This window comes from Phyllobates terribilis, unplaced genomic scaffold, assembly GCF_046119375.1.
Source record: "Phyllobates terribilis strain yellow unplaced genomic scaffold, ASM4611937v1 Scaffold_12__6_contigs__length_324123572, whole genome shotgun sequence".
NCBI classification, from domain to species: Eukaryota; Metazoa; Chordata; class Amphibia; order Anura; family Dendrobatidae; genus Phyllobates; species Phyllobates terribilis.
This window is the reverse complement of record NW_027362772.1, coordinates 197,345,305-197,359,676: the sequence shown is the minus strand read 5'-3', so window position 1 is coordinate 197,359,676 and position 14,372 is coordinate 197,345,305. Positions and strand designations below refer to the sequence as shown.

Genomic DNA, 14,372 nt, shown 5'->3' with positions numbered 1-14,372 from the left:
TTTCCTAAACAATTTGCTTATTACTCTTGGTATGAAATGTGATCTCCTTAGCACACACTGACGCTATGATGTTTTATTCAACCTTTTTATTGTAAACTTAATTGATAAATTCTCTTTGCACACATGTAAAACTATCCTTTAACATCTAATGATTTTCAACTATTACACAGTACCGTGGAAAATATGCTGCAGAGTAAAAATGCTTTCAATCATAGAAGTGTGAATAGTTTATTTGTATCAGTTAACAAAATGCAAATTGAATGAACAAATCACATCAATATTTGGTGTGACCGACCTTTGCCTTCAATTCAGTTCTTCTAGGTAAACTTGCACACAGAGTTTGAAGTAACTAAGCAGGAGATTGTTCCAAACATATTGGAGAACTAATCACAGATCTGTGGATGTCGTTTGTGCAAATCCTTCTGTTCATGTAATCCCAGAGAGACTGGATGATGTTGAGATCAGGGCCCTGTGGGGTCACTCACATGACACCTTGTTGTTCTTTATGCTGAAGATAGATCTTAATGACATTAGCTGTATTATTGGGGTCAATGTCCTGGTGTAGAATAAATCCGGAGCCAGTCAGACGCCTCCCTGATGGTATTACATGACGGATACGTATCTGCCTGTGTTTCTTAATATTGAAGACACCATTAATCTTGGCCTTTTATCCTGGCCAAATTCCCAATTCTGTTTGCTGAAATGCAACCCAAGACTTGCTAGGACCATGCAGCATGCTTTACTATTGCCTCCAGGCACTCATTATTGTACTGCTCTCCAGTCCTTCAACAAACAAACTGCCTTCTGCTACAGGCAAATATTTTACATTTTGACTCATCGGTCCGAAGTACCTGCTGCCATTTTTCTGCTTCCCAGTTCCTATGTTTTCATGCATAGTAGAGTCATTTGGCCTTGTTTCCATGATAACTGTATGTCTTTTTGGCCACAATTCTTCCGTGAAGACCACTTCTGGCCAGACTTCTCTTAACAATAGATTGGTGTAGCTTGGTACCACTGTTGCTGCCAGTTCTGAGCTGATGACACTGCTGGACAGCTTCCAATTTTGACGGGAAGTAATAAGCATAATGTGTCTTTTATATACTTCGCTAAGTTTCCTTGGCCCATCACTGCTTTACCATCTTCAGTGTTGTTCTTTTCTTGTTGCTTCCTCAATAGAGCTTTAACAGCACACCTGGACTCCCCAGTTTGCTTTGAAATCTTTGCCTGGGAGAGAGCTAGCTGATGCAGTATAACTACCTTGTGTGTTGTTGCAGTGCTCGGCCTTGCCATGGTGAATGACCTGTTACATAAAACGGTCTTCCACAACCTCACTTTTGTGGTAGATTTTGGCTGATCCTCACCCAGTTTTAAGCCTCATACACATGTTGTTTCTGTTTTAGTTAATGTATGTGTTTCAATTTGATATGCTAATTATCACCTATTTGTTATAATTGGTTACTCATGCACCTGACTATAACTCCACAAAATCCCTGACGTTTTTCCTTTACAACTGAAACAAAGAAGCCCGTATTTCCGTTAGCACAGCCTTGTAGTATTATTCACGTGTGTCACCGTGTAGAGAGACTCCTCTGTACCTGTCCTTATCTAGAAGAGCGCTCGGTGTGACCGCCATCAGCAGGACCTTGTGGACTTTAGCAATAGAGCGATACATTTATGTGCCAGCGTCTCAGCCGGTGAGTTATCTAAACCCTGGTCGCCTTTTAGAACATAATCTAAGAATACATTTTTGGTTGTACTTGAATTATATTATTATATTAGAAAAATCTGTTAATTATATTTAGTATGTGATTAGGTATTCATAGAGAGTTGTGATTACCCTAAGTCATCTAGCCTACAAGCTTGTGTACATTGGCACCTAGGCAGAAGAATAAAGATCAGCATAGGCTTTATAGGTGATCCCGATTCACATAACTGAAGCTGCTGACATTGTGTAATTGGTCTGTGTGCATCCAGACTATTAAGAATATATGCACATACTTTTTCCAGAATGGGCACATTTTTTTTAAAAAAGTGAAGTACAACTTTTTATTAATGGTGCAGTGCCACTGCGGGGCATTCATTACTTACAGAATAGTCCTATAGGTGGGAGCTGATAACTGGATTTTCCATTGCAGGAACCCCAAGTGATCAGCTAATTTCCATATGGGCCCTTCATTCAAAATGGAATTGCTGAAGCAAGCTCGCCGCCGACCACTTTGTAAATAAGTCAGCAACCGGCATGTTTCCCTAATACGGGCAGTTATTGTGTGATGGCCATTATAAGGAATGGAAAAGCTTTAGATCCGCTTTCCTTGGCCCGAACCAATGGACCTTCCCTATAGGAGCATAGTCCTCCTTAAGGTTCTATTATGATAACTTGTATAGCCAACTTATTTTTAAGATCTTTAGATATTAATTAATGAATTGACAACAAAGGACAAATAGTGATAACTGCACACCCAGATCTGCATTCAGCACTTGGCGCTTATATGCTGTAGTATTATTCTGCTTTTTCAGCATATAATATATATGCCCTTTCTGAAACATTTGAAGTTAGCTCAAAATGTTTGACGCTCTTTATGTTATCCAGTTATTACCCTGGACAGTTTAGATAGAAAAGCATGTTGTGCAGAGCGTTCGTTCGTACACTTTCTGTAACGTTTTATGTCTTACAATTAACAGATACAAACAATGATCTGTAGGCTGTCATTAAAGAGGAGGCCATCACTGCACCTGATTACACTGGGCAATGTGTAGGAAGCATTGCTCCATCTCTCCATCTCTTACATGATAATTGCACTTAAAGGGAGCCTGTCATCTGATGCTGCCCTAACCACAGGCAGCATGAGTCCATCACTGGCTGCGCTGTTTCAGTCCTGTATATTTTACTCTGAAACGATGCGGTGAAAACATACTTTGAAAAGCCACCAACCAGCTCCACCTAACTGACTGGTCCCTGTGTATGTTGTGTAGGGAGAGACCTGTCAGTCAGAGGGATGGGGTCAGGGAGACGCCGATGGGACTAGTCAGCCAAGACACATAGTCACAGGTTGACTCTTCAATGTATGTCTTCTCTGAATGCTGCAGCAGTAATGCATCAGATCTCTGATTCATGCAGCCCATGGTTCAGGCAGCATAAATCAGGTGACAGGTTCCCTTTAAGAAGAGTAATCTTTGCCCACTATGTGCCTCAGTTTCTCCCTGTAAAGCAAGCTCCACTGATGAGCGCAGGAAGGGGGGTATTTGCATTCCTGTGTGCAGAGGACATGACTCCATACCGCAAATGCATGGAAGCGATGTCTCCCACCTGTCTGTATATGTTTTGCACTGAAGTCATGTACTTTAAAAACGTCATTTGTGTTTGGTCAGACCTCCTACATTTCCTCACGTGGTTAGTTTTCTTCACTATGCAGCATTCTCCATTAGATGACATGCATGTTCTTCAAGAATCACATCCAGTGTTGGCTGAAATAAAAAGTGTAAATGTTTTAAACGCTATATTACCTGTATTACACATTTGTATCTATATGCAATGTAGGGGGATGTGAAGCGTAAAAGGGTATGTGTCTTCAGAAAATGACCTATTGTCTAAATCTGGTTTTTGTTTTAAAAAATATGTCTGCGTTTTTGGTAATCATGATCCTCTTTGGCATAAGAAAAAAAACGCTGGTTATCACTGCCCCATAGAATAATATTGTCCGAGTGCTCTCCGATAAATCATACAGTGTATACACCCATGTGAGCGAGCCCTCACTGTGATATCTGCCCAATAGAATAACATTGGTCTGAGTGCTCTCCGATAAATCATACAGTCTATACACCCATGTGAGCGAGCCCTCACTGTGATATCTGCCCCATAGAATAATACTGTCCGAGTGCTCTCCGATAAATCATACAATGTATACACCCATGTGAGCGAGCCCTCACTGTGATATCTGCCCCATAGAATAACATTGGTCTGAGTGCTCTCCGATAAATCATACAGTCTATACACCCATGTGAGCGAGCCCTCACTGTGATATCTGCCCCATAGAATAATACTGTCCGAGTGCTCTCCGATAAATCATACAATGTATACACCCATGTGAGCGAGCCCTCACTGTGATATCTGACCATAGAATAATACTGTCCGAGTGCTCTCCGATAAATCATACAATGTATACACCCATGTGAGCGAGCCCTCACTGTGATATCTGCCCCATAGAATAATACTGTCCGAGTGCTCTCCGATAAATCATACAGTCTATACACCCATGTGAGCGAGCCCTCACTGTGATATCTGACCATAGAATAATACTGTTCGAGTGCTCTCCGATAAATCATACTATGTATACACCCATGTGAGCGAGCCCTCACTGTGATATCTGCCCCATAGAATAATACTGTTCGAGTACTCTCCGATAAATCATACAATGTATACACCCATGTGAGCGAGCCCTCACTGTGATATCTGACCATAGAATAATACTGTCTGAGTGCTCTCCGATAAATCATACTATGTATACACCCATGTGAGCGAGCCCTCACTGTGATATCTGACTATAGAATAACATTAGTCTGAGTGCTCTCCGATAAATCATACAATGTATACACCCATGTGAGCGAGCCCTCACTGTGATATCTGCCCCATAGAATAACATTGATCTGAGTGCTCTCAGATAAATCATACAGTCTATACACCCATGTGAGCGAGCCTTCACTGTGATATCTGCCCCATAGAATAACATTGTCTGAGTTCTCTCCGATAAATCATACAGTGTATACACCCATGTGAGCGAGCCCTCACTGTGATATCTGCCCCATAGAATAATACTGTCCGACTGCTCTCCGATAAAACATCACACAATGTATACGCCCATGTGAGCGAGCCCTCACTGTGATATCTGCCCATAGAATAACATTGTCTGAGTGCTCTCCTATAAAACATCATACAGTGTATACGCCCATGTGAGCGAGCCCTCACTGTGATATCTGCCCATAGAATAACATTGTCTGAGTGCTCTCCTATAAAACATCATACAATGTATACACCCATGTGAGCGAGCCCTCACTGTGATATCTGACCATAGAATAACATTGGTCTGAGTGCTCTCCGATAAAACGTCATACAGTGTATACACCCATGTGAGCGAGCCCTCACTGTGCTATCTGCCCCATAGAATAACATTGGTCTGAGTGCTCTCCGATAAAACATCATACAGTGTATACGCCCATGTGAGCGAGCCCTCACTGTGCTATCTGCCCCATAGAATAACATTAGTCTGAGTGCTCTCCGATAAAACGTCATACAGTGTATACACCCATGTGAGCGAGCCCTCACTGTGCTATCTGCCCCATAGAATAACATTGGTCTGAGTGCTCTCCGATAAAACTTCATACAGTGTATACGCCCATGTGAGCGAGCCCTCACTGTGATATCTGCCTATAGAATAACATTGTCCGAGTGCTCTCCGATAAATCATACAGTGTATACGCCCATGTGAGCGAGCCCTCACTGTGATATCTGACCATAGAATAACATTGGTCTGAGTGCTCTCCGATAAAACATCACACAATGTATACACCCATGTGAGCGAGCCCTCACTGTGATATCTGCCCCATAGAATAACATTGGTCTGAGTGCTCTCCGATAAAACATCACACAATGTATACACCCATGTGAGCGAGCCCTCACTGTGATATCTGACCATAGAATAACATTGTCTGAGTGCTCTCCGATAAAACATCATACAGTGTATACGCCCATGTGAGCGAGCCCTCACTGTGATATCTGACCATAGAATAACATTGGTCTGAGTGCTCTCCTATAAAACATCACACAATGTATACACCCATGTGAGCGAGCCCTCACTGTGATATCTGCCCCATAGAATAACATTGGTCTGAGTGCTCTCCGATAAAACGTCATACAGTGTATACACCCATGTGAGCGAGCCCTCACTGTGATATCTGCCCCATAGAATAACATTGGTCTGAGTGCTCTCCGATAAAACATCACACAATGTATACACCCATGTGAGCGAGCCCTCACTGTGATATCTGACCATAGAATAACATTGTCTGAGTGCTCTCCGATAAAACATCACACAATGTATACACCCATGTGAGCGAGCCCTCACTGTGATATCTGCCCCATAGAATAACATTGGTCTGAGTGCTCTCCGATAAAACATCACACAATGTATACACCCATGTGAGTGAGCCCTCACTGTGATATCTGACCATAGAATAACATTGTCTGAGTGCTCTCCGATAAAACATCATACAGTGTATACGCCCATGTGAGCGAGCCCTCACTGTGATATCTGACCATAGAATAACATTGGTCTGAGTGCTCTCCGATAAAACATCACACAATGTATACACCCATGTGAGCGAGCCCTCACTGTGATATCTGCCCCATAGAATAACATTGTCTGAGTGCTCTCCGATAAAACGTCATACAGTGTATACACCCATGTGAGCGAGCCCTCACTGTGATATCGTCAGAGCGGTCACTCCCAGGCTGTACTTCCACTCAGTCCAGCAGACACCGATCACTGACCTGGCTTTTAATCAATCACACTTTTGTCTATGTTTTTTGAACCGAAAGGAAAACTGTGTGATGGAGTCTGGGAGTGTGGTAGTGACCTTCCATCCAGGCCCTAAAAACCTGGACCCAAACGCCTGTAAAATAAACTACACAGTGACTGGTCTCATCACTGGTCCTACCATTTCCAGGCCTCAGTGCCACATACCTGCCATCCGCCATCTCGCTCCCCATTGTCTACACTATATAAAGCCATACTGTTTGTTCATGGTGATAGAATATATTACCAATAAATACGCTTTATATTTATGATGTGATTGAAACTAATTATGACCTTTTCTCAGCAATACTGGAAGTAAATGTAATGACACCATATTGTGTAATGATTAATCTTGAATTGCACAGAAGTGCAGCACCTTTGATGGCCTGGACAGTGCTCAGGAATGTGAATTACTGGCGCTATTATCTTTTACTCTACCTGGTAGTTGTGTGAACACACCCTATGGCGGCAGGTGCACTGTTGGGCAATGTGTGGGTGACAGATGTGCCATAGACTTGCACATTGAAGCCTGGTAAGATTAGTGGGCAGCTCTCACACATTTGTATTCCTAGTGAAATTAGTAACACTGTGAATCGACATAAGAATATGTGACCAAATTCAGACGTCTGTGACACACGGCCTGAGCACAGACCACAATGTGTGGACCCGCTGTGACTATAGGCTTATATGGGGGGCTGAGGTTGGGCCAGCTGACCCACAGCCAGTTCAGACATTGCTGTCCATACTTGGCCCATGTGTCATGGATTTCTGAATTTGAATTAGACACCTATAACCATTGACGATGGCCAACAATTAAAATACTTGGGAGCAATGGCAGAATCTTCACATATCTTTAGTAAGACGTTAAAGGGAGCCTGCTAGAAGGTTTTTGCCTGCAATGCTCCACAAATACCTGATATTTTTCCCCTGCCGTCTTTAGAGGTGTCCTTGGTAGCCCGAGTCCATGTGTCATTTTGCGAAAATGCTTATGCCCATCTGTGCCATGTGTTTATTAGGTCTGTCCAGTCAAGAATGTTCAGACACTGAAGTGTTAAGTCTGCGTCTTATTCTGAGTCTTAGCCTGAAAAGTTTCGTAAGATCATGTAGAGGGAATGCACAGCACCTAATTTAACACGTCTGTGTGTTTGACCTGGTAACCAACAAGCTCCATGAATTTACAGCACGTGGTCCTGGACTTTAATCCTGCGCTGTTGTAAATTTACTGCCAGCGGTTAAAGCTCCTGCAATCTAGAAGGAGCAGGTCTGGTCCCTGATCTGCTGGGGATCTGGGGAGAAGGCAGAGCAGCTCATGGTCGCTTCTGTCTTCTATTTCACCCTGAATGCCGATGCTTCAGAAAGACATGGCCATCACATGATAGTTGTCTGAACACAGACCATGGCGGTAGGTGCAATGTGTGGGTGATAGATGTGTCATTAGAAGACTGAAGAGTATAGTAAGACATACACATTAAAATCTAGTATTACATACAAGTAATAATAAGAAAAAACTTACACATATTAGATATCTACATGACCTTAATAACCTGGAGCATTCATTCAATGGGTTATTTGTTGGGAAACATGACTAGCAAAAAATGTAAGAACTGAAAAAAAAATTGTCTAAAAAATTTTATAAAATTACACAGCAATTTATATGTACCCAAAAACAGTGCTTAAAAATACAAAAACACTTGAGGGCCCTAAAGTGATTAAGTGGGGGTTCAGCAGCAGTGGATAACCTCGTTAACCATTAAAGAAATATGTATAATTTTGCTATGAACCCTTATTGATGGTGCAAGCCCCTTTCCTTCTCTAACACCGCCCCCGCTCGTCTATTTTTTCTAAATGCCTTCACATCTTACTTGTGTATGATTCCAGCCTTATATTTATATCTTCTCATAACATTTACCTCCTATAGCAGTAAAATAACCTGCCAGCAATGTATATGAGCAGCCCCCTCACACCACGCGTTACCCCTGAAGTCAGGTTTTATTACAATTTTTGGCACTGAAATATATAAGTATAATAACGTAACCTGGAATGTAATGGGGATCTATTGTAAAACTGTATAAATATAGCAGCTCTGAGCGTTATAGGACCACTAACCTTCAAATATGTTTTAAAGGGAATGTGTCATGTCGGTCATTAAATGTAAATCCTTAGTAAAGAAATAATGGATAATGAATTATTTCATGCATTTATATATTTATGTTGTACTTTTTATTTTTTTATACTTTCCTTAGGACGGCCTTATTTCAGATTATAGCTTCTTTCCTGCATTGTCTGCACATCAGCATGTGCTATATGTCAGCAGTGATGAATTGGAGATAATGGTCAGAAAGTGTCCACAGACTAAGGCCCCCGATTCATCAAGACCGGCATTGTTCTTGATCAGAGGAGTGTTGGAATCAGACTATCCAGATTCGTTCAGAGGCGTGCACCACCTAATAAATCAGGAGCGTCTGACAAGTGGTGTGTGCCTCACCACACATCCTACTCCAGTGACTAGAGTAACATTCGTGGTGTAAGGGCCGCCGCTGCTCATCATGAATTTGATGAACGGGGGCTGCCACTCCCCATCCCACCCATCATGTCTGTTCTGGGCGAAAATGGTGTGAACCCGCCAAGAGTCGCAGTATTTTAGCGCTGCCTCACAGATTTTACTACATAATTCTGGCACTTAGATAAATCAAAGCCTATGCCTTTCCAGAAAGTATTCAGGGTCTCCAATGCTGCTATTTATTTTTTATTTATCATCAATGGAGCTATGTGGGGGCTTTTTTTGAGTGTAGTGATCTGATTTTTTGTTACCATTTTTGATGCACATATAATGTGTTGAAAGCCTTTAATTGCATTTATTAGAGTGACTGAAAATTGCGAACTTTGTCGTTTTTAATTTTTTTTGTCAAACACCATTTACCCTACTGGGGTTTATATAACAAGAATTTTATATTTAGACAGATCGGACTTTTACAGATGCGGAAATACCATATATATATTGTAGGGATCATACTCACCTGGGTGCGATGACAGGCAAACAGGAGGTATGTTCCTTTAAGTGTCCATAATGGTTTATTGGCTTCATAAACCGGTCAAAAGCAAAAATGCAAACAAACAGCCTTTAGTGCAGGCAAAAACAAAGAAAACAGTCCGTTTAGCAAAGTCTCTGGTTAGCCAGCACTGTGGTCACACAGGCCTTCTCCCTCCAGACACACAGACCATGTGCCAAACTACAGCCTCCATTATATCGGCTGGTAACCACACCGAGGTGAGGTATGTGGGTTGCTAGACTCGCCCGTTCTCTCCTAGAAACTCGTAACCCGGCTTCCAGGTGCACCAATTAGTCCTCTTAGTGCATGCGTGCCCTAGAGAAACACTCTGGGTTACATCACACAGACCAGCCATCTCTGTGACACATACCTCCCATTGACTATCTGACCATTAGCCACCTTACAATATATATAATATATATATATATATATATATAATATATATTTTTACTTCCTTATTTTTAAAGAGGGTAGAAAGGGTGCTAAGAATTTTTATACATGGTATTATGAGTTGAGATACAGTAATGTGGACATTGTTGATAACAGAATATTGCTGTAGATGGAAGTAATGTGCAATATACAAAGTAACTATTGATTTTGAACATAGGGCAGCACAGTGGCTCAGTGGATAGCATTTTTGCTTTGCAGCGCTGGGGTCCTGGGATGAAATCCCACCAAGGACAACATCTGCAAGGAGTTTGTATGTTCTCCCCATGTTTGCGTAGGTTTCCTCCCACACTCCAAAGATATACTGATAGGGAATGTAGATTATAAGCCTCAATGGGGACAGTGATGATGTCTGTAAAGAGCTGTTAATGGTGTTATATAAGTGATCATAATAATAATATAATGCCATACCTTTCAGCCTAGAAAGCTATTCCTAAGCGAGCAGTATAATGCTTGTGAGCTAATTATAGTAGATCTTGATTCATCGTACCCACCGGAGGCTTATGTCCCCAGGCTTGTCATAGAGGCGCCTAACGTATGGAAAGTGGTACAGTAATGACTAGAAAGTGGAGCAAACCAATCATTAATGGAAACTGTTATTATCCTGGAAGGTTTCTCTTTACACTGCCGGACTTGGTGCCATGGTGTGTGGGCACCCTGCAGACGTGGGCAGCTTTTCCATCATATAATGCCAGCTTTGCTGTATATCGTTTTGCAGGCAGTAACCACTGCGGTTATTTGCTCTCCGCACACATCGGTCATTGTTACATGAGGGAATGGGCACTTTCCTGCTTACAGCAGACTGACTTAGATTTTCCATGAAGTTTCTATTCATTTTCCATGACTTTTTATCACTTCCCCTACTCATGTAGTACTTCTGGCAGACAACCAAATGCCTCTTACTTTATTGCCTTTCTGACTGTGCTGTAACCTCATGTCATAGCAGAAAGTCCTGGGATCCTTCAGAGAGGCCGGCATGACATATTTGTAATGAAGACTTAATGATAGTGAGGCAGAAGCAGATCCGCAGTAGTACCGTATTCTGCATATATTGATTTTTATCTTTCTTCTAGGTCCTTGATCAGCTTCCAAGATGTCATCTCGAAATTCATACAGAGATGATGCTGAACGCTACCTTTTTGTGGACCGTAACCCTGTGAGTATCACTGCCACCCAGGCTGACTGGACAGCGAAGAAGCAGGTCTGGGTGCCCTCTGAGAAGCATGGCTTCGAAGCGGCCAGCATCAAAGAAGAACGGGGTGATGAGGTGGTGTTGGAACTAGCAGAAAATGGCAAAAAAGTAGTGATCAACAAGGATGACATCCAGAAGATGAACCCACCCAAGTTTACCAAGGTGGAGGACATGGCCGAATTAACTTGTCTGAACGAGGCATCTGTCCTGCACAATCTGAAGGATCGCTACTACTCTGGACTCATCTATGTGAGTAATGCTTACATTAAGTCCTGTTGTTTGGCATTGTTTGTGGAGATGAGCAGATACAAGCAGGACTTTGGCCCAAAGGACCGGTAAGTAATCTGTGGCTGCTGGACCTCGTACCTCCTGGCATCTACGGCTCCTCCTTTGATTAGCCGGTCTGGTGCAACTTCGTTTGTTTGTCACTCTGCCAGAGGAGGCGCTAATGAGGCAGTATTCAGGGCTCCCGTCCAGTGGCCACAAAATACTGACATGTCCCCTGGACCAGGGTCCTGCAAGTCAATCTGCTGATCTTTAATTGTTAGTTATTGTTGCATGTATGAAACATGCAAAGGAAGCCAATGTATTTCATACTACACTCAGGAATAGCAAAACAAAGAGGAATTCTGGGTAAAATGCTGCATTATTGATCAAGACTCACAAGCATATTAACCCTATGACGCACCATTATTGAGTCATGAAGCGATCCAAACAAATAGTCATAGAAAAATCAATTAACATTTTATTAAATATTTAAACACAAGTTAAAAAAAAAAGTTGTACATTTTCCCTTTGAAAAAGGTGCGGTTTAGTGCCGAAACGTACGTAGTGGTTGAAAACCAGGTGGTGAAGCGCGTGAGCAAGGTAATTATTATGTTGGAATTATGAGAATTACCCGGTGTTACTGTCCTTAGCTCATGACGCTTGGGGTGATGCATGTTCTTGATAAATACTTGTACGGGCATTCTCACCGATGTCTGGCAGTACTAACTATATGGGACTAATTCACTTATGACTAGGAGTTCCATGCCCAATCATACAGCTGATTATGTCATCCGTCCAAGTGTTGACTTCAAGTTACTAACTTTCCCCATTGTTTAACATGTGCCTTTAACACCACATTAGCTGTGAGCTTATACTTTGACCTCTGCATGTGTTGTTGCTATTTAGCACAACGTTTTTTTAACTTGTGTTTAAATGTTTAATATTTAATAAAATGTGGATTGATTTTTCTATGACTATTTGTTTGGATCGCTTCATGACTCAATAATGGTGCTTCATAGGGTTAATACACACTAGGAATATATATATATATATATATATATATATATATACTCCTGCAACCAGGTGCCCACAAGGGTAAAATATAAGATGCCATTTAGTACCTAATTGGTTGAAGCTGAGAATTCCTTTCTTTACACACATAGAAGAGATGTGTATATGAGGAATGTTGTAAGACCACCAGCCTTTCATACACTACTTTTACTATCATACACTTCATATACTTTCATACACTGCTTTTACTATCATACACGTCATATACTTTCATACACTTCATATACTTTCATACACGGCATATACTTTCATACACTGCATGTACTTTCATACACTGCATGTACTTTCATACACTTCATGTACTTTCGTAAACTGCATGTACTTTCATACACTGCATGCACTTTCATACAATGCATGTACTTTCATACACGTCATATACTTTCATACACGTCATATACTTTCATACACTGCATGTACTTTCATACACTGCATGCACTTTCATACACTGCATGCACTTTCATACACTGCATGTACTTTCATACACTGCATGTACTTTCATACAATGCATGTACTTTCATACACGTAATATACTTTCATACACTGCATGCACTTTCATACACTGCATGTACTTTCATACACGTCATATACTTTCATACACGTAATATACTTTCATACACTGCATGTACTTTCATACACTGCATGCACTTTCATACACTTCATGCACTGCATATACTTTCATACACTTCATGCACTTTCATACACTTCATGCACTTTCATACACTTCATGTACTTTCATACAATGCATGTACTTTCATACACGTAATATACTTTCATACACTGCATGCACTTTCATACACGTCATATACTTTCATACACTGCATGTACTTTCATACACTGCATGTACTTTCATACACTGCATGTACTTTCATACACTGCATGTACTTTCATACACTGCATGCACTTTCATACACTTCATGCACTGCATATACTTTCATACACTTCATGCACTTTCATACACTTCATGCACTTTCATACACTTCATGTACTTTCATACAATGCATGTACTTTCATACACGTAATATACTTTCATACACTGCATGCACTTTCATACACTGCATGCACTTTCATACACGTCATATACTTTCATACACTGCATGCACTTTCATACACTGCATGTACTTTCATACACTGCATGTACTTTCATACACTTCATGCACTTTCATACACTGCATATACTTTCATACACTTCATGCACTTTCATACACTGCATGCACTTTCATACACTGCATGTACTTTCATACACTTTCATACACTTCATGCACTTTCATACACTTCATGCACTTTCATACACTTCATGCACTTTCATACACTGCATATACTTTCATACACTGCATGTACTTTCATACACTGCATATACTTTCATAGACTTCATGCACTTTCATACACTGCATATACTTTCATACACTGCATATACTTTCATACACTGCATATACTTTCATACACTTCATGCACTTTCATACACTGCATATACTTTCATACACTGCATGCACTTTCATACACTGCATGCACTTTCATACACTGCATGCACTTTCATACACTGCATGCACTTTCATACACTGCATGTACTTTCATACACTGCATGCACTTTCATACACTGCATGCACTTTCATACACTTCATGTACTTTCATACACTGCATGTACTTTCATACACTGCATGCACTTTCATACACTTCATGTACTTTCATACACTTCATGTACTTTCATACACTGCATGTACTTTCATACACTGCATGTACTTTCATACATTGCATGCACTTTCATACACTGCATGTGAC

General features: G+C 41.1%; 1 protein-coding gene across 11 annotated transcripts in view; it reads left to right on the top strand.

Moving 5' to 3' along the window:
* LOC141172401 (myosin-10-like) overlaps positions 1-14,372 on the top strand; it is a 247,307-nt gene that overhangs the window by 125,623 nt on the left and 107,312 nt on the right. For all 11 annotated transcript variants that reach the window (XM_073656559.1, XM_073656569.1, XM_073656567.1 and 8 more), the window contains exon 2: positions 11,140-11,507. In XM_073656559.1, coding sequence (XP_073512660.1) covers positions 11,160-11,507 — 348 coding nt within the window. In that variant the 5' untranslated portion in view covers positions 11,140-11,159. The remainder of the gene's footprint in view (positions 1-11,139; positions 11,508-14,372) is intronic.